The sequence below is a fragment of the Haliotis rubra genome, unplaced genomic scaffold (genome assembly GCF_003918875.1).
Source record: "Haliotis rubra isolate DU_JTF1 unplaced genomic scaffold, ASM391887v1 Scf505, whole genome shotgun sequence".
Lineage (NCBI taxonomy): Eukaryota > Metazoa > Mollusca > Gastropoda > Lepetellida > Haliotidae > Haliotis > Haliotis rubra.
This window is the reverse complement of record NW_025767197.1, coordinates 280,105-299,101: the sequence shown is the minus strand read 5'-3', so window position 1 is coordinate 299,101 and position 18,997 is coordinate 280,105. Positions and strand designations below refer to the sequence as shown.

The 18,997-nt window shown below is 39.5% G+C and overlaps 2 protein-coding genes across 5 annotated transcripts in view; one reads left to right on the top strand and one right to left on the bottom strand.

Moving 5' to 3' along the window:
* LOC124292013 (F-box/WD repeat-containing protein 1A-like) overlaps positions 1-8,400 on the top strand; it is a 30,547-nt gene extending 22,147 nt beyond the window's left edge. For 2 of the 4 annotated variants that reach the window (XM_046729086.1, XM_046729084.1), the window contains exons 9-12: positions 500-618; positions 3,092-3,202; positions 3,664-3,742; positions 5,489-8,400. In XM_046729086.1, coding sequence (XP_046585042.1) covers positions 500-618; positions 3,092-3,202; positions 3,664-3,742; positions 5,489-5,644 — 465 coding nt within the window. In that variant the 3' untranslated portion in view covers positions 5,645-8,400. Of the gene's footprint in view, positions 1-499; positions 619-3,091; positions 3,203-3,663; positions 3,743-5,485 lie in introns of all 4 variants that reach the window. The other 2 variants (XM_046729085.1, XM_046729083.1) reach the window with 1 other exon arrangement.
* Positions 8,401-18,866, bottom strand: LOC124292015 (ribonuclease H2 subunit A-like). The gene is made up of 8 exons (XM_046729087.1): positions 18,674-18,866; positions 15,808-15,879; positions 14,845-14,971; positions 13,527-13,614; positions 12,606-12,743; positions 10,981-11,068; positions 10,052-10,175; positions 8,401-8,693 (listed from the first exon to the last, which is right to left on the bottom strand). The coding sequence occupies exons 1-8, from the start codon at positions 18,798-18,800 to the stop codon at positions 8,552-8,554; spliced, it is 906 nt and encodes a 301-aa protein (XP_046585043.1). The 5' UTR covers positions 18,801-18,866; the 3' UTR covers positions 8,401-8,551.
* Between the last annotated feature and the right edge of the window lie 131 nt (positions 18,867-18,997).

The following is an 18,997-nucleotide window of genomic DNA, read 5'->3' as shown; positions in this document are numbered from 1 at the left end:
CTTTTAAATAGTTCCGGAAAAGAAATAGTTCCTTCTTTAAAAGGCTGTATCTCAGTTGTTCTTGGGTCTACGTTCAAAACAATTAGTGTTCTGGAATCACCAGGACATCATCTACCATACTGTGCATCTGAACAAGAAATTTGGAAGTGTCGGAACAATTAGTTCTTGAGATATTTGCTGTCAAACGTTGAAATTTTGGAATTAATTTTGAATTATCGCCCCTTTGCTATTGGGCCAAGAGCCTATAGATTTTTAAGGGGAATATCTACACCTCGGTGCGCATCTGTGTGATTTTTTGTAAGTGATTCGGAGCATTGGTTTAGGAGTTATGTTTGGTACAAAAATCGGCGGAATAATAAATAATAATTATAATAATAATAATAATATTCCGAACGATTACAACCGAACGATTACAATAGGTCTCCTGCCTAGAGGCATGGAGCCCTAATTATGTTTCTTGACTTTCTGTAGTAAATTGGTAATGTTATATGTGTTTCAGGTGTGGAACACCTCTACCTGTGAGTTTGTGCGGACACTAAATGGCCATAAGAGAGGTATTGCCTGCCTTCAGTACAGGGACAGACTAGTTGTTAGTGGCAGCTCAGACAACACCATACGGTGAGTACACACAGATGCTGCAAATAAAGTCAAAATAAGGCTTGAGTGTTCTTGTCATGTGGTGGATGACAGAAAATGAGGACATCCTTCCGTTCGATTACAGTGGGAGCAAACCACCAAAACATGAGGACCGACCTCAAAATCGAATGTTTGTAATGGGAGCTGCACAAAGGTGCTGGTTAAATGTTTTATTACTTACTTGGGTAATATGTGTGAAGACTATGTTACTGGTGTCCTTTGTCATGTTATTGCTGTAGTATTGTTAAGAGTTGAGTAAAATGTACTCACTGGTGTTCACCTGCCTTGATCGTCACGCCGAAGACCCGGGTTCAAATCCCCACATGGGTACAATGTGTGAAGCCCATTTCTGGTGTCCCCCGCCGTGATGTTGCTGGAATATTGCTAAAAGCGGCGTAAAACCAAACTCAGTCAGTCAGTCACCTGCCTTGACTTGACAATTTGCTAAAGATCACAAACACCTTCTAGGGCTCGATTTCACCATTTGGAACTTCCTCTGCAGCAACCTCAAACTGCCAAATGCACCCAGTCCATGTCAGCAGGTTGAAACTTCCTGTCATTATAACTATCATCTCGAAAGTGTCAGGGTTTTGAAAAAAGCTGTATTGATTTATAGGGACATTCTTTGTCCTTGACAATTTCCACAAGTGCAGGCATATTGCAAGCCCAGATAAAAGTTGCTCTGTTCAGTAACTTATCAGCAGTTCCACACTAATCATACAATGTTGTCACCTGACACTTCTGCAGTGTCTGGTGGTTGATGTCCTTGACATCAAGGCCGTATCCTTGAAGCCCTTTTACTGTCCTTGAACAGCTTAAACCCTAAAATATAAGCCTCCTTTTGTAGTTTTTTGTGTTTGTATTATTTTATATTTATGTTGGACAGGAATATGTCATACCTGACCTTCTGCCCAGGTAGCTTCTGTTATTTATACCAGGTTGATCATTCACTAGTAGCTTCTGTTATATAGTATGACCAGAAATTATTGAGAATTTTAGGAATATGTTTAATTGGATTTCTAGTATAAACAACCTTGACCAGCTATCAAGTGCTTTGTTTCATTCAAGAGAGACAACTCTGTTAATCCTTTTCATTAGTTTGTGAAGAGTTATCCCCTTTGTTTACTTGCTAGCAGACGATATTTCCAGTGATCCTCAGTATGGATGATTTAGAGAAGAGGCAGTTGATTTTAGAGCATTATAAGATTTCAAGTAGAACAGGCATCCCTTTGTCCACTGTTTATCGTGTTTTGAAAAATATTGCAAATGGATATGGCATTGAGCACCAGGGAGGCGCAGGTAGGCCCAGAAAATTGACTGTCGGTGACAGGAGGCGGCTTGGTATTCTTGTTTCTAAAAACAAACGAGGGAGTTTCGAAAACTTAAGGCTGGATATGATTGATAGAGGAAGTGTGGCTGTCTGGTGTGGCTTACAGCATAGAAATTTTAACTGGGACAATGTGATTTTCTCAGATGAAAGTTCTGTGTGGCTGTTTCCTAAAACACTGAAATTCTGGACCAAACAAACTGAAAAACTTTTGTATCAGCCCAAAGTACAGTCCGAAATTTAACGTGTGGGGTGGCATATCTGTGTTAGGGGCAACACCCTCTGTGTATTTGAAGGGAATATGAACAGTTAGCGGTATACAGATATTCTCGAGGGACATTTACTTCCATCTGCTCACGTGTTCTATGGAAATGTTTGGATTTTCCAGCAGGACAACGACCCAAAACATCGTACAAAGCATTCACAGGCCTGGTTTCGGACCCAAAATATGACATTATTAGAGTGGCCAAGCTTTAGCCCTGACCTAAATCCAATAGAAAATGTTTGGGGACTTATGAAGGAAAGTGTCAAAAAGAAAAATCTGACAAATATTGCTGAAATGAAAGAAGAGGTGGTCCGATATTGGGACAGCATGGACCAAGACTTTCTAGCTTCTTTGATCAGTAGTATGCCCCGCCACATTGAAGCCTGCATTGCTGCCCATGGTGACTTGACAAAATACTTACTGTTCACCTGTCTTTGAATCTGGAGTTATGTTCTGCTAATATTCACATTTAATCCGTGAGTAATGAGTGAAAAAAATAAACAATTTACAATCTTTAAATTCTCAATAATTTCTGGTTGTACTGTATAGTGCTTAGAATCTTGAACAACGGGACAGAAAATAACAAGGCTATAAACCAGATGTACTGTATTTGTCAATGGTAAATGAAATGAAGATCACGTAGTTACATCATGAAATGTGCCATGGTTTCTCCAGCCTCCAACTGTTCATTATATCCATCTCCCTTCACAGAAATGACTGTACAGTGTCTGAAATTAGCAGTCGGAGACACTAAACTGTTTTTACAAACAAATGAAAGAAAATATATCCTAACCTGGTATATTTTGTGGATTAATCTGTAAACCTGATGAGTGTCCACCTACTCAGTTCCTTGTGTGCTTCAGGTTATGGGACATAGAATATGGAGCATGTCTCAGGGTGTTGGAGGGCCATGAGGAGCTGGTTAGGTGCATCCGCTTCGATGGGAAGAGGATTGTCAGTGGAGCTTATGATGGGTGAGTATGAACAGAGTTTCAGCACACAGCCGTTAGGTTGTGGTTTGGTAGACTGTCAGTTTTACCTGAAGTCCATGTCAAGTATTGTGCACGCACTCAAAAGTGAATCAATCATTTGGTCCATTTATGCGAATGTGTTTGATTTATATGTGATAAAATCAGGATCTTTCAGTGTTTTGACTTAATTTTGTTTGATGTTGAATGTCACACTTGCAATATTCAAGCTGCGTGGCCCTAATTACCTCTGCACGTTGGATCTTTGTCCAGAAAATCCACCTACCTTATATTGTGAGCCACATCCACACCATCAGGGATTAATCCCACTATTCAATCCAGTCATTTTCTCTGACCAACTGATGCTTTAGCTGCCTAATGCAACCAGCATGATTCCTGGGGTTGTATTCTAAGTAATGTGGACTTTTTGTTGAGTAATGTGAATTGAACTTATGATTCTGTTGCAGCAAAATCAAAGTGTGGGACCTGCAAGCTGCATTAGATCCCCGCTCGCCAGCAGGCACTCTCTGTCTCAGAACTTTAGTGGTGAGTTACTATGATGAATTCACCAACACAGACATTTGTACATGTCATTACAAACTGTCTGCTGTTGATATTTTGTAATTGCGAAATCAAAATTTGATAAGGGTAATAATCAGTAAGCGTAAGCCTCCAGATCTAAGCCATGATTTAATTGTTATGTTGCATCAAATCTCCAGCAGATCTAGGTTTCAGGTGAACTTGAACCCAGGGAGGCAGGTTTGTTTTTGTTTGTTTGCCGCTGTCAACAAAGATTCCAGCTATTATGGCAGGCATTTCATTTTGACACTTCCAACCCACAATAAGGTGTGGGAACCTCACTGTCCAGGTGGGGCGGCGGGGTTGCCTAGTGGTTAAAGCGTTTTCACTCGTCACGTCGAAGCCCCGGGTTCGATTCCCCACATGGGTACAATGTGTGAAGCCCATTTCTGGTGTCCCCAGCCATGATATTGCTGGAATATTGCTAAAAACAGCGTAAAACGTAACTCACTCACTCGCTGTCCAGGTCCCCACAGGGTCAGGAAAATAGGTGGTTGTGTGTCAGGGATATAGGTGGTTGTATGACAAAGAAGTAGGTGTGGGAATATCAAGGAAGTAGATGGTTGTTCGACAAGGAAGGAGCTGTCTGAATGACAAAGTATAGTGGTTGTATGACAAGGAAGTAGTTGTATGTCGGGGAAGTAGGTGGTTGTATGACAGAAGTATGTGGTTGTGTGGCGAAGAAGTGAATGGTAGTCTATCATAAATGTATTGTAAAAGAATTACACAATTGTTTCTAATACAGTCTTGTTGATGTCATGATTAAGAACAATCAAGTGATAGGTGTATTTGTGGATAACCTCAAATCTAAACTCAGGTAACTTAGACTGACTGACTGAGTTTAGTTTTACGCCGCTTTTAGCAATATTCCAGCAATATCACGGCGGGGGACACCAGAAATGGGCTTAACACATTGTGCCCATGTGGGGAATCGAACCCGGGTCTTCGGCGTGACGAGCCAACGCTTTAACCACTAGGCTACCCCACCGTCCCCAGGTAACTTAGATGAGGGACTACCTATCACCAGGTATTGACCGTATGATTTTTTTGGTTTGGTTAGTTGTTTAACGCCACACTCAGCAATATTCCAGCTATATGGCAGCGGTCTGTAAATAATCGAGTCTGGACCAGACAATCCAGTGATCAACAGCATGAGCATCGATCTACTCAATTAGGAACCGATGACATGTGTCAACCAAGTCAGCGAGCCTGACCACCAGATCCCGTTAGTCGCCTCTTACGACAAGCATGGGTTACTGGAGATCAAATTTAACCCCAATCTTCACGGGTCCCAGGGTTAGGAGGCTGAGTAAGATAGATAAAAGCCATCCTGCGATAAAGTCTTGCCAAATACTGCATATGAAGGCCCATCAATCACCAGGTGATGATTGGTGGTCCCAACTGATGTTGGATAGCATGGTAGCATACATCATGGCCTGGTCACCATGTAGATGCAAAATGTGATTGTAAACATTTTCAATGTGATCGTTAGGTTTCTTTCTTTTTTATCATTCCAGTAAATGTATATTTATTTAATCATGAGCTTGTTGCTTATAATTTGATCACATGGCATTGATATCAAAGTTGTTATTATTATTCTGATCCTGTATATTTTATCAGGAATTTTGGTCATTTTCGCTTTCACCATATTATTGTGCACCCAAAGAACAATTTCACAGGTATGATATCTTGTAATTTATGCGTTTTTTGCAGGAACATTCAGGACGTGTATTCCGGCTCCAGTTTGATGAATTCCAGATAGTGAGCAGTTCTCATGACGATACCATTCTCATCTGGGACTTTCTTAACGTGCCCTTGCCAGAAGGTGGTAAATCACCTCAGAGAACCTACACCTACGTATCCAAATGATGCATGCTTCTTTCAGGCTCATAATGCTGACTTACTAAGACTAAATGAATCCTGTCAAACAAACGCTTTGCCATTGGAATCTGATGTAATGGAGGCTGGTGTAATGGAGACCAGACATGAGAGAGTTGTGTCTGCAGCTCCAGCAGCATGAACTTGTGCCCAGCTGACAGCTTCAGGCTCAAGGATACCTGCCAAATCTTGGATCTGATGGTATAGAGTGGGTAGAGAAAGGCATGGAGGACAATGGACCATGATAATGACAGAATGACGGACAGCAATGATACGGAATTCCTTCCAAGCGGACGTCTTTCAGCCATTATTTGTATTTGTGTGTCCCGGGCAGCTGTTGACAATGTTGTCCAAAAAACATAAGCGAAAAAAAGAAAGAAAAAAAATGATCCCAAAATGATAAAATGTTTCTACATAAACTTGAATAATGTGCTCCGTCTCTGCTCACTGCTGACTTGAGTGGAATGGAGAGAATGGTAGATAACTTCTGTGATTTTTTTCTGTGTGTGGATGGATGGATGGATGCTCTCTTCTCCGTGTTTCTCATCTCATCTGAGTATCTGTAGTTTGTGGATGGAGCTGGACTGTTTCTTAATTTGTCAAGCTTTCGTAGACAAAGTGGTGGTATTGGGCATCTATGCTTTGCCATGCCTTGTGATGGGGCCCACTTTGCGACTGTTGAAGTTTTTTTTCTTTTTTTCGTGGGGTGTTTTTAATACGAAAGTTGCTTTGCAGGGCAAGTGCTATAAAGAGCCTGTTTCATATTTTTAATGTTGAATTTGTTCTAGGTGAAAGAGTGTGTCGGATATTCATGCATGGACAGCTTTTCTGAGTAAAAAAAATAGTCGTCTCATATCTGATCTTTCGTACACACAAGTTGCCTTTTATTTTTGTGTACATTACTGGTTGTCATGGTAACCTTTAATCTGTTTGTTTGTAGATCATTTCCTAGTTCATTATTTAAGTCTTTGGGAATCATATAATGGTTCCCACTGTATTCATAGACTCTTTCATATTCAGTCTGTGTATGAAGTTTTATTCCAATAAACCTTTGTAATATGTGCAGACTATGGCTGATGAATTAACCTGTTCTGTGTTAATAGTGTGTAAATGTCTCGGAGTATAAGTTATTGCGTGAATTTATTGTGTTGTAGAGAAAATTTCATCTGGTTGGACCTTGCCAGTCTGATGATATCAGCAGTAGAAGAGTTCAAATATTTTAACAAGTTTGATTTACATTCCAGTCCCACATCTAGAGTGGTCTGGACCAGTCTCCTTAACATCCAATGGAGATACGAAATTGTACATACAAAGAATTGTATATAATGAGCTGGTTTCAGTCCTGAGATTCCAGATTGTCAGACTAGCAAGGTTTAAGTGTTGGATGCCTGTGAGACTTACATTCGCAATGCTGTTACTCCTTCAAGCTCATTAAAATATGATCTTTTTTATTCCTGTGTGATATTTCTGCATGAAGACCTGAGGTCACTTCCCTGAGAGGTATCATCAGGTGATGATGAGCAAACTTTGACCTCCCAAATTAATCAAAGGTTGTGGGTTTTTCAGTCACTCAGAAGTTAGTAAGACATTTCAGCTTCCATTACTTAACCCAACTGATTCGAAAATTTAACGAAAGAAAAAGCACAGAACTCATGTAGGCTTTTGATGATAGTCTGTATAGGTTGTATATGCCATTGTGTTCAGAAGCTATAGGGTGAATAAAATATTTAGTGATTTTTCTAGAGATTCAGGGCTTTAGGACATTTTCATGACTTAAATGTTCATATTATTTCCAAAGTCAGGAATTTTTGGATGACAGCTTCCTGGAAAATGAACCAATCTGAATTCGCCTGAATACTCAGAATAAGTCAATCAACTATGTTTTCATTATGCAGACTTCACCAATGCTGATCTGAAAGCTACGGTCATTCATATCTAGAATCCAGAAGCCTCCATGCTGATTATTAAGATTGACAAAGACGACCTTCTATGGAGATGTCAGGTCTTGATGCAGAGATGTTGTACAGGAGTGATTGAGCTGATTTTAATGAGATTGTTCCAAAGTCTGACATACCAAATATTTACAGATAATCATGACCTTGAAATTGACGCCATAATGTACAACCATTTCACTACATATCAGTCACTTAATGAAATGGACAACCTAGGATTCATCTTATGTTCGAGATTATGTCTTTGTATCAATTTCAGTTGGTGCGTTAATCTGTTTTTAACCAAATTCTTTTATTTAGGCATTTCTGTAACTTACAGTGGTTTGGATAGTGATTCTTCTCAGCAATAAGGACAAATCAAACGTGCATAGACGGCTTCAAGCAGAGTTTGCTTTATCAGAATCACGCACAATTTCCTGCCCTAATTGATGCTCAAGTGCCAGAGCACAACAGTTCCACCAAACCGTAACAATGTACTTAAATCTGTAGCTGCAGAATGTTTTTTAGAGTAGTAATTTGCTTCAAGCGTGAATGAATGAACGAAAAATGAAGTAAAAGCAAATTTTAAATGTGTTAACACTTTCCTGAAATGAAATCTGACCATGCATCTGTAAGTTATTCTTTAAATGTGGTCATTATTTATTGTTGTATGTCCAACTACCTGAAGATGTAACTAACATTCTACTCATCGCCCATTTGTTACATTGCAACACTGAATGTATGGAACTGTGATTTCTTAAAAAGTCGCTTGTTTCATGTAGATATCATTTGCAGTATTAAAACCAGGGAAAAATATGGTTGTTCATATGATTTATTTACAAGTATGACCTGAATTTATCAGGATTACAATACATTTAGTCTTTTCATGGTGTTAAGGGCAACTTGATATTAACACATTGGAAAGGTCTATTTCTACACGTCGCAAAGTCCATGGCTGATGTGGATGTCACAATGCTGAGACCTGTGTAAGACGTCTGTCTGTGAAGAACCTGTGTTTCTGTTGACGTGGGTCCTCTGTTTTCTTTTTAAAGAAGGATAAGAGGGATGCACTGCCTGTGTTTTTGGCTTCATCTTCATCATCGTCTTCCCTGAAAACAGTTCAATCAGATCAAAACATGATGGTAATAAATACTGGTGGTCTGAAGATAACAAAAGACAATTCTGACTCTTCAATGTTGATGAATTAAGAAACGGAATGATAGACTACATCTGAATTTTTACTAGAAACAGGCATTGTGTTGCGCGGCCATATTTTCATGCAGTTACATTCACAAGAATCAAACCCAGGTTTTGGCTATCAGTGACTTTTGGAGCTGTTAGTTACATGTTTGAGCTCCATCCGAGATGATGGGGACAGATTTTCGCAACAAAAAAACCCCTGTTACAAATAGAGAAACCAAATTTGGTATTTGTTTTCAGGACATGAATGCTTTGATGGGGTCCGAAAAGGGAAACTGTTAAGAGAGTTATGGCCCTTATGCGTTCTCGACTGTGGGAACAGATTTTGTCAGTAACATGAATGTGGCAGTGGAGTTAAAACAAATAGGAACAGAACACTGGCGTGGGATATTGATGACCACGTCTTCTTGTTCAATTCTACATTAATAATTCAATTTAAGTGACAAGGTGTCAGTTGAAAAAAAATAAAATAAACATTGCACCTTGACAATGGACCTTGTGGAATCATCACAAGTGTACTCATTTGTGAGAACTATCGGCTCAAAAGAATTTTGCTAAATATAAATCCAACCACCTTTTTCTTAAATTCTTGAAGCCATGTTTTTAAACTATTTTGTCGTACAGAAACCAGCAGGATTGATGTATCTCAGCTTCAAATCCCATTTACTAACCGAATTGATTGACACAGATTAACTACAATTACGAATAAGCAAAGTGAGTCAGTAAATTTACTTTCACATCTGCAGGCTTCAAGTGACCTTGAAATTCAGCTGACATGACAATATGCACAACAGGAAATACATCACAAATCCTGTGTGATCACAATCCCACTGAAACTAGGACACACAAAGACTGAATACCATAGCTATGGATAACCTCTTCATTACGCAAAACTATTTAAATTTAACATTTTGCAATTTCACACATCATTTTTCCATTTTATTTCTTAATCGTCATCGTCTTTGTCAAAAGAAATACAGTCTGCTCTACCCGCCATGTATAGTGTAAAAAAGCACATTCACATTCTTCAACTAAAATAGTCCAGGTTAAAACTGTACTTTATTTCACTATACATGGGGTAGAGCAACTGTATTTCATAATTGTATCAAACTTAGGGCAGGAATTCCTGTAAATAAATTTCTTATCAAATCTTTCAATAGACATTAACTTCCTTCTTAAAGGACACTTAAAATGAATTTTGGGTCCCACTGTATCCCAAGGTCAAGGTAAAACCCTGTAGACCTATGACACAAGCTTCCTTTCATACCATTTGACTGGAACACAGTCCTTCTCAATCATCTGGGAAGCAGTGGACCAGCTGAAGCGCACAAAGTCTGGGAATCCAAACACAGGGTCCATGTTCTCTGCCAGAAACTTTTTGGTCCCTGGATCTAGAAATCAGGGAAGAATGTTACCAACCACTGAACACAATCACAAGTGCATATCATAACGTGAGTCACAAGAAAATACATGTCACAGTACTTGTGACAATACATACATTTAACAGTACTTGAAGCACAAAGGGATGCATATCGATGTACTTGAAGCACAAAGGGATGCATATCGATATACTTGAAGCACAAAAGGATGCATATCGATGTACATGAAGCACAAAGGGATGCATATTGATATACTTGAAGCACAAAGGGATGCATATCGATGTACATGAAGCACAAAGGATGCATATCGATATACTTGAAGCACAAAGGGATGCATATCGATGTACTTGAAGCACAAAGGGATGCATATCGATGTACATGAAGCACAAAGGGATGCATATCGATGTACTCGAAAGCACAAAGGGATGCATATCGATGTACATGAAGCACAAAGGGATGTATACCGATGTACATGAAGCACAAAAGAATGTATATCATGGCATCAGACGACAATGTAATGATTGCAAAACAGGCTAGTATATTTCTGAAAGGATCAGCAGTCAGTCCTAGAATTTTTTCTGACAATGATTAGTTATCAGGCCATATCTTCCAAACACTTGGTATATATATATATATATCTTTTCGGAATTGATTCAAATTGTCGCATGAATTTACATATGGGTATGTGTAATATGTCTGGTGTAAAAGCCTTACTCCATCTGTGAATCTTTTCACCCGAGCCATCTTGGAGAGCATCATCTTACACATTAGATATACTTTCTCACAAAATGAAACAAATTCTCAGGGGGATAGTCACCTGCTGGATACCCTGATCCATACTCGAGTCCTTCTTTCCCAACAAGCTCTTGGAACTGCCATGACTTAACAGCCTGGTCTCGTGCCACCTGAAACACAAGTCACAGTATAGGGGACCCTGGTTTGTAAGATTATGTGAGTGAGATACGCACGATGATTTCAATGCCATGCTGCTCTGAACAGTATTTCAGCCAGACTGGATTGCAAGATGAGGTATGAAATATCACTGCTTAATGACTGAGGAAGGCCGAAATGATTACATACTTTCAAAACTTTATTGAAGCCAACAAGCATCTGAGGGAGAGAGGGAGCAGCAATATTCCAGCAGAGGACACCAGAAATGGGCTTCACACACAGTCCCAATGTGGGAAATCGAGTCTGACGCGTGAACACTTGAACCACAACCCCACCCTGCTGCTGACAAAGTATCATGATCAAGTCATTCTAGGATTGGATGTCATGGTAACAAGTTTTTACTCAACTAAAGGGTGCAAGTCTTGGTTTCAGCTTCTATGTTAAAGGTCAAATCAGGGATCCATTTTGCTATCTCCAGTCTGAATCAGTGAAGGTAACATATTGCTAGTGCAGGTAGCTTTTATCTTCAGGCTACACATTTTTCAGCAGTTTCCATTTTGGCAACAGTTATATTGGGACAAATTGCGTCTTTTCCTGTGGTGTGTATCTGGTGAATTATCGTTGGAAATAACACATAAACAAGTCAGCATTCAAGCTCATAAATCAGTTCACAATTTTGTAACATTTCATGGTAGGTCAGATGCCATTCTCTAATAAGTCACTTGTAATGGGGGGCGGTGGGGTAGCCTAGTGGTTAAAGCATTAGCTCATCACACTGAAGACCCGGGTTTGAATCCCCACAATGTGTGAAGCCCATTTCTGGTGTTCCCCGCCGTGATGTTGCTGGAATATTGCTAAAAGCGGCGTAAAATCAAACTCAGTCAGTCAGTCAGTCACTTGTAATGGGGATTTTGCCGACTGCGGTCAAGCGGGGAAAAAATTGAATTTATGAATGAAAATGTCAGTTAATAGAAACTATCAAACAAATATTTCCCCATACATGCAGTTTTCCAAGCAGTTCTGGAGATAGTGAAACTGGCCAGGAATATCCCTCTCAGTCTGCTGATAAGGAATTGTCTGTTATCAGTGAGAGTTGTCAACATGGAGCAGCCAATATTTTAATGGTGCTCCCTGATTAATTCACTTCTCTGTACTTGCTGCAGGTAGTGAAAAAATAAACTGTACCTTGTCGAAGGTCAAGTAAAGGTACAAATCTATCTAAACTATTGAAAAAAACAGAAAACTTTTTAAGGTTCACTACCAACTATAAACAAACCAAATATCACGAAATTTCTTATGACCTCATAAGGGCCATAAATACCTTTCCCAATATGGCTGCTGTGCCTACATCAGCATATAACATCCCAATGTCCCTCGTAACTTGGTCTTTCCATTTCAAAATCTCTATGACTTTTCCTTTTCAACTCGAAACACTGATTAAGCAAATGTTTGACCGTGAACACCATCACAATCTCACTAGGTTTCAAATAATCAAAATCCATTTGAATTGAGGTTAAGATTGATATTAAAAACTACATTTGGTTCACTGACCTTGGCACAGATACTGGCTCCGCTGACAATGGGGTAGGTGGCGTCAGCTTTCTTGGCAACAGTGATATCAATGTCGGGGAAAATATCCTTCAGTTTCGCCTGATACTTTGCAGGGTCTCCCACTGTGTCGACATACACCTGCAAACAACAAATAACATAGCATACATAATGTTCTTCTTAATAATCAAATCACTATAACTTTTGCTGGTAGTTTTTGTTTATTGTGACACTCAGTAATATTGCAGTGTGTTCAACACTGTACAAAATGATCTACACTGTAAGGGTCAAGGGCACACAAACATATCAGAAGCTTGATCACCTCATCCATTTGGTCATCTCTTATGACCAGAGAGACCTATTCTATCTCAGAAGCCCTATTAAGACCTAAAATATGAGGCGATACTGAATTCAACAATATATCATACAACTTTATAGATGACAACTTCTTGTTTATTGCATAGAGCGACGTTTCGATGTAGATATTTTCACCGTTATCAAGCTAAAACTGTAAGAAACTACATCAAAATGTCACTCCATACAATAAACAAAAAGTTGTGCAAAAATAATTTGGAGTGCAAACATAATTTGCTTTCAACTACTGTAACACTGAAATGTGTGTCCTTGTTTCGGAATGAATGCTGCAAGTTCATAATCTGTACCTCTTTAATCAATTAATGTCTGTAAATACTCATTATAAAATTTCAAATCACAGTCAAAAGCTTCAAGATCTTCTTAGCACTACTATACAAATGCATTCAGTAGGGGAACTCCATTTTCCCTATGAGCTTCTGAACATTTACGGTCTGGCATCTGAGGTCGATCAGCGTATACTAGCTTTTACATTTCTCTAAAACAGAAGGCTGTGAGTCCCCCATACACCCAGTTCCAGTAATCCCTGCTGAGAATGTGAGATACTATTACCTCTGTGATGTTTGCTCCCAGACTGAGGGCCCTCTGTAGAAGGCCAATCGCTGAGTCATGAGAGAGGGCATTCAAATTATACTTGGTCCTGGAAGGTAATATTAGAGTATAAACAGAGATTTACAGTGGAAGCCCTCTAAACCAGCACTCGTTTGGACCGCCCAAAAATGTCGGTTTAGAGAACTTTTCCCTTTTCAACCTGAGAATGATCTTCCGTATGCCGTAAAATAAGACTGAACAACGTGTTGATAGTCATCATATTCGACGCTAACTTTGAACTGTTTGATATCGTGTCTTCCAGCGTGCCAGCCAACCATCTGATGCATTAAACTCGTTGACATTTAACTCTGAAGCAAACTGAATAGCTTTCTCTTTCAAAATAGGACCAGAAATGGGCATGTTTTTACAGCGGGCAGTCGAAAAACAATCATGCCGGTTTAGAGAGCGTTAATTACTGTACAATCAGTCAATTGGGCGGTCTTTGTTGTGCCGAAATACGGAATAGGCTGATGCCGGATTAGAGGGCGGGTAAATTATCATAAATTAACTAACTTCTGTAGGGACCAAATTCTAGTGCCGATATTGAGAGCATGCCGGATTGGAGGGCTGCCGGTTTAGAGGGCTTCCACTGTACATAAAAAATTACACTAGCACAGACCTCTCAGATCATAATTTTAGTTAAAACCATAATTTCTAGATTTTATTTTAAGTAAAAACAAGCTGTCCTGTGAGTAATAAGGCCTGTGTCAGATAAACTAGTGGTCAATAGCATGAACATCATCACATCAGTGACATACAATCAACCAAGCCTCCCACTGTACCACATGTGGTGGTTCTAAGGACTTTCTTTGAAACATGTGTCTGTTCACCCAGCAGTTAATGGGTACCCGGAAGGATTAGATATAACCTTCAAACGCCTCACATGCAGTTTAGGTTGTATACTCTCGAGGGAGTTGAGCATAAAATCATTGCACGCTGATCCATCAACCAGGTTAATGATATAGAATGCTTAGAGAGTGGACTTGGATCATAATTACAAACCCTGAGTATATGCAATGGTTGCATTAGTATTGTTTAGGGCAAACTCGAGGACATATGTTAAGGCAACCCTTTGAAAAATTCAGCAAGAGTACCAGAAGAGCCTACCCCCTTGACTTAAGCTCAGAGATAAAACTTAACAGCAAGTGACCTTTGAAAACCATCAACCCTTTATGATAAGCAGGCTATAAGAAAGGTCAGCAATATACGTCAAAGGTTGCCTGTGTAATTCCATCTAAGTGAGTTATCACACAAATCTCAAGTAAACTGCATGGTTCACCTTCGGAGCATGCTGTTGGAGATGTAGGCTGGTGTGAGGATTTCAACAATCCAGCCCACTGTGTCAGCAGCAGCCTTTATCTTCTCCAGCATGGATTCTCTCTGCTCTTCAGACAATGTTTTGGAATCTGAAAATCAAAATATCAAAAACAAAAGTGTTTGGGGGATGCTAAAGGTCAACATGGTCAAAACTAACAAAAACAAAAGAAGGGTATTCCACTTCACAAAACAAATGGTATTCTTTCTTATGCTGTATCACCCGTGAAGATCCGGGTTAGAATTTGTTATCAGCAACCCATGCTTGTCGTAAGAGCTAGGCGACTAACATAATCAATTAGTGGTCACGCTTGCTGACTATAACATGGTTGACACATGTCATTGTATCCCAATTCCCCGTATTTCATAATAAAATAACAGAGCTATTCACAGGTTGAATATTACAATGTGTGCTCAGAAACAATAGAGCTATCATATGTGAACTGTATAATTGAAAAAGCATGGGCTACTATCAGGGCTCCAGATAATTTTTCATGATCAGAAGTACGTACTCCTTATTTTTCCAATATAGGAGTACTGGAAAACAATAAGAGTACTGAATGGAATTTAATGGCGTATCAGTAATCTTGTGTTTCGTTTCATATATGCACCACAACATTGCTACTCTTGTGTAAACAGGTCAGTAAAAAATAAAACAATACTTTTTCAGATAAATATGTCTGTAAATGATTCTGAAACCGTACACCATTGCTGTGGTGCGTATTTGCTACATTTAACAATTGTTTCCTACCGATCGTGTATTTTATATCCACACATACGCCGATACAGCCCTTATCTGGAGCCCTGTACTATAGGTAAGAGTAAGATTTGAGACCATAAGTACATACGCCGATACGGCCTTTATCTGGAGCCCTGTACTATAGGAAAGAGTAATATTTGAGACCATAAGTACATAAGTTGTAACTACCTGCCAATCCCATCTCTTTCAGCTTCTCCTGTTGTGAAAGGGGACAGTACGCAATGCCATACACCATTGGACCTAGAGAAGAGAGAAGAAAACTTTTCAAAATATTCTGTTTATCGTGATTGTGTTAACGAATAGTCTTTGAGACCAGAGACTATATAATACAAGACAAGACTACATGTATGTAAAAAATCTGAAAGATTTCCGCCCGTAATCCCCGTATTTTTTTAATCATTATATGCCTAAGAATATACGCCTATGTTTTTTGGGAGCACCTACAGAACCACAACTTCTCATGAGGACGATCTCTGCCGTAGGTCACGTGTCATTAAGACAAGCAACCAGTTTGTGAGAACCCGTCGGACGCGAACCCGCGACCTTCGGATTGTTAGCTCGACAGCTAACCGACTGAGCTACGTCCACACTGTTGCACAATGTGCAAATTTATCGAGTCATTCCTGTGTCGTCACGGAAATGAACGGAAAGAGTCGAATAGGTCACGGACAATTACGAAGGTTACGGGTAGACTTGGTGTCTCGTGATTTTATTCTACAGACAATTGCCGAATGGATCCGATGCCATTTGGCACACTCGTCCCATTCCATAATCTACAAGATAACGTGTGGCGTGGAATGAGCCGATATGCCTCAAACTAAAAAGGGTTGTTGACGTCAGGCGTCAGACGTAGATTTCACGGTGCGTGCATGAATGACGCGCTTTTATATTAATCGGTGATTTTGTGACAGAAAAGTGATGTAGGGAACACTGTAAGGATAATGTGGATCGCACTAAGGAACGAGGGAGACATGAGCATGTGTAGTGACGGCACGAGGGTGAGTTAGCCTTCGAATCATTACTGAACAAATGTTGCGTGTGAAAGAGACTTCAGTGCAAATTCCAGGCCAATTTCCATTAGCCCAAAATTTCTACATTAAACCATTTCATAGTGTACTTTCGACGTTTGGTTTCCCCTTTTTGTGTGAAAAAAGCAAAATGCAAAAGGAAAAATAACAAATGGTACTCACGTATTACACCGGACATGTACCTACTACATTGGATTAGGTCCCTAACCCTAACCCTAAACCCACGGCCCTAACCCTAATCCCTTGAAATAATCCTAATAAATAGAATGCATTGACCGAACCACGGGACAATACCTACTATATTGGATTAGGTCCCCAACCCCAACCCTAAACCCTAAGCCCTAACCCTAGCCCTAAACCTACCCCTTGAATTAATACTAATAAATAGAATGCATTGACCGAACCGGCACAAACATGACTGACGTGTCTAGTGTAATGCATTATTACCGCTTCGAAATAATAAAATACTAATAAAACACTTTTCTATGTAATGGTGCAAACTACTGAATGACAAAAATATTTATGTAAATTTTAAAAATACAAAATACAAAATACACAAAACATAACACCTCAGCACCCCGTAATACAAATAAATATGAGCGTATTGGTGAAAAAAGAAAAATATTTCAAACTGGTGCTTGCAAAATATTACGCATCCGCCGGTATACAACTACTGGAAACTCTCAACATCGATGGGCTTATGCAATGACATAGCTCGTAGAGATGAAACACCAGTGAGCGGAGCTTATACGCACTCGCTGAACCAGACAACCGTGTTGCCATGCAGGCGTCATAGGGCATTGTTTCGAGAACGTGCTTTCGAACAAAATCACATTACATTACGTAAAAGGGTATTATGACGTATTTTTAAAGTTTGTGGTGCTGTATTCTAAAGGTATTATAAACAGCCTATACCTAAACCTAAACCCTAACCCTAAACCCTCGAAATAATCCTAATAAATAGATTACATTTCAAGCGGGGGTTACGGGCGGAACTCTTACCAAAAATCTCGGTAAGACCAGGGAGACTATATAACGGAAAGCCCCTTAGCATATGCCTCGGCTCGTCACGTGACCAGTGTAGCCAATATGGCGGCAGCGTAGTTTTTAAGATTGAGCCCGGTTTATTTTCAACGGCCAATTACATACGCTGAGTGTTGTGACAACTGAAAACCTACATGTAGAAGATAAGTTACCTATTCTGTCACTCCATTTTAAGTCAAATAATTTGTTGTAAAGTTTCAAGTCGGCATGTTGTAGCCGGGGTCTGTGACAGTGTCAGTTAACATTCTGTCAATGTCCATGCCATTCCACACAATGATGCAATAAGATATCTGAAACTACTAATGTAAAAAAATGTCTCAAAGTAGATTTTTTTAAAAAAGGACAGCTGATGTTAACACATGTGTTCTACCGATAGTTTTGCGTTCTTTAACATGTTTGGGGAGGGATGGCCGTGGTGTATCATTTATTCTTTCATTCATTCACATATGTATTTCTTTCTTTTGTTCTTTTTCTTTATTTCTTTCATTCATTCACATATAATTCTTGCTCTTCATTCATTCATTCATTTATTCATTCATTGTAAAATTCCGACTGATACAATACACTGGCTGAAGTACTTTTAAACGCAGCCGAAGTTGCGCTGGGAACGAACCAAGTCGCTGTGTGCGTTGGAGCATGAGGAGGCACACGCTAATTAGTACAAATGGTAAAGAAAGCAAGCGAGTGACCTATCCCTGTTGTAGCCGATAGCCGCGATGCGGTTCTATACAGTCAAGACATGACCCTGTTGTAGAGTATCCCTGGTAAGGCGCAATGAGTGTGAAATACTGCGAAAACGCTCACTGTATTGTATGTGCAGTATATATAAACAGCCTAATGATTTAATAATATAAGGTCAATTATGTTTATACATTTAGTTATTATCAGCCGTCATGAATATTCGAAACTTCAAATTCTTTACAATTTGTCTCAAGCTATTAGCATAGACTATTAGTGCTTACCCAACACCGGTCCTCTTCCAGCTTCGTCTATCCCCAGGCAGCATGGCTCCGTCTTGCAGATCTCTGGAACCTCTGACTTTATGATGCAGTTCTTGGTTCGATCGGATTCAAATTCACTTTGGTCCATTATCTTGTTCAAAATATGGCAAGAACGTCGTATACGAGTTCCCGCGGAAAAATATTCCAAGGGAGGTTACTCTCATACTTAATGATATTAGTAAGCCGCTAGTAGATTATTTCATTGACCTCTAATGTATGAAATGTAAACATAAACACTGGTTCGGTTATAAAACAATGGAACAAATAGACTAACGCCTAGTCTCT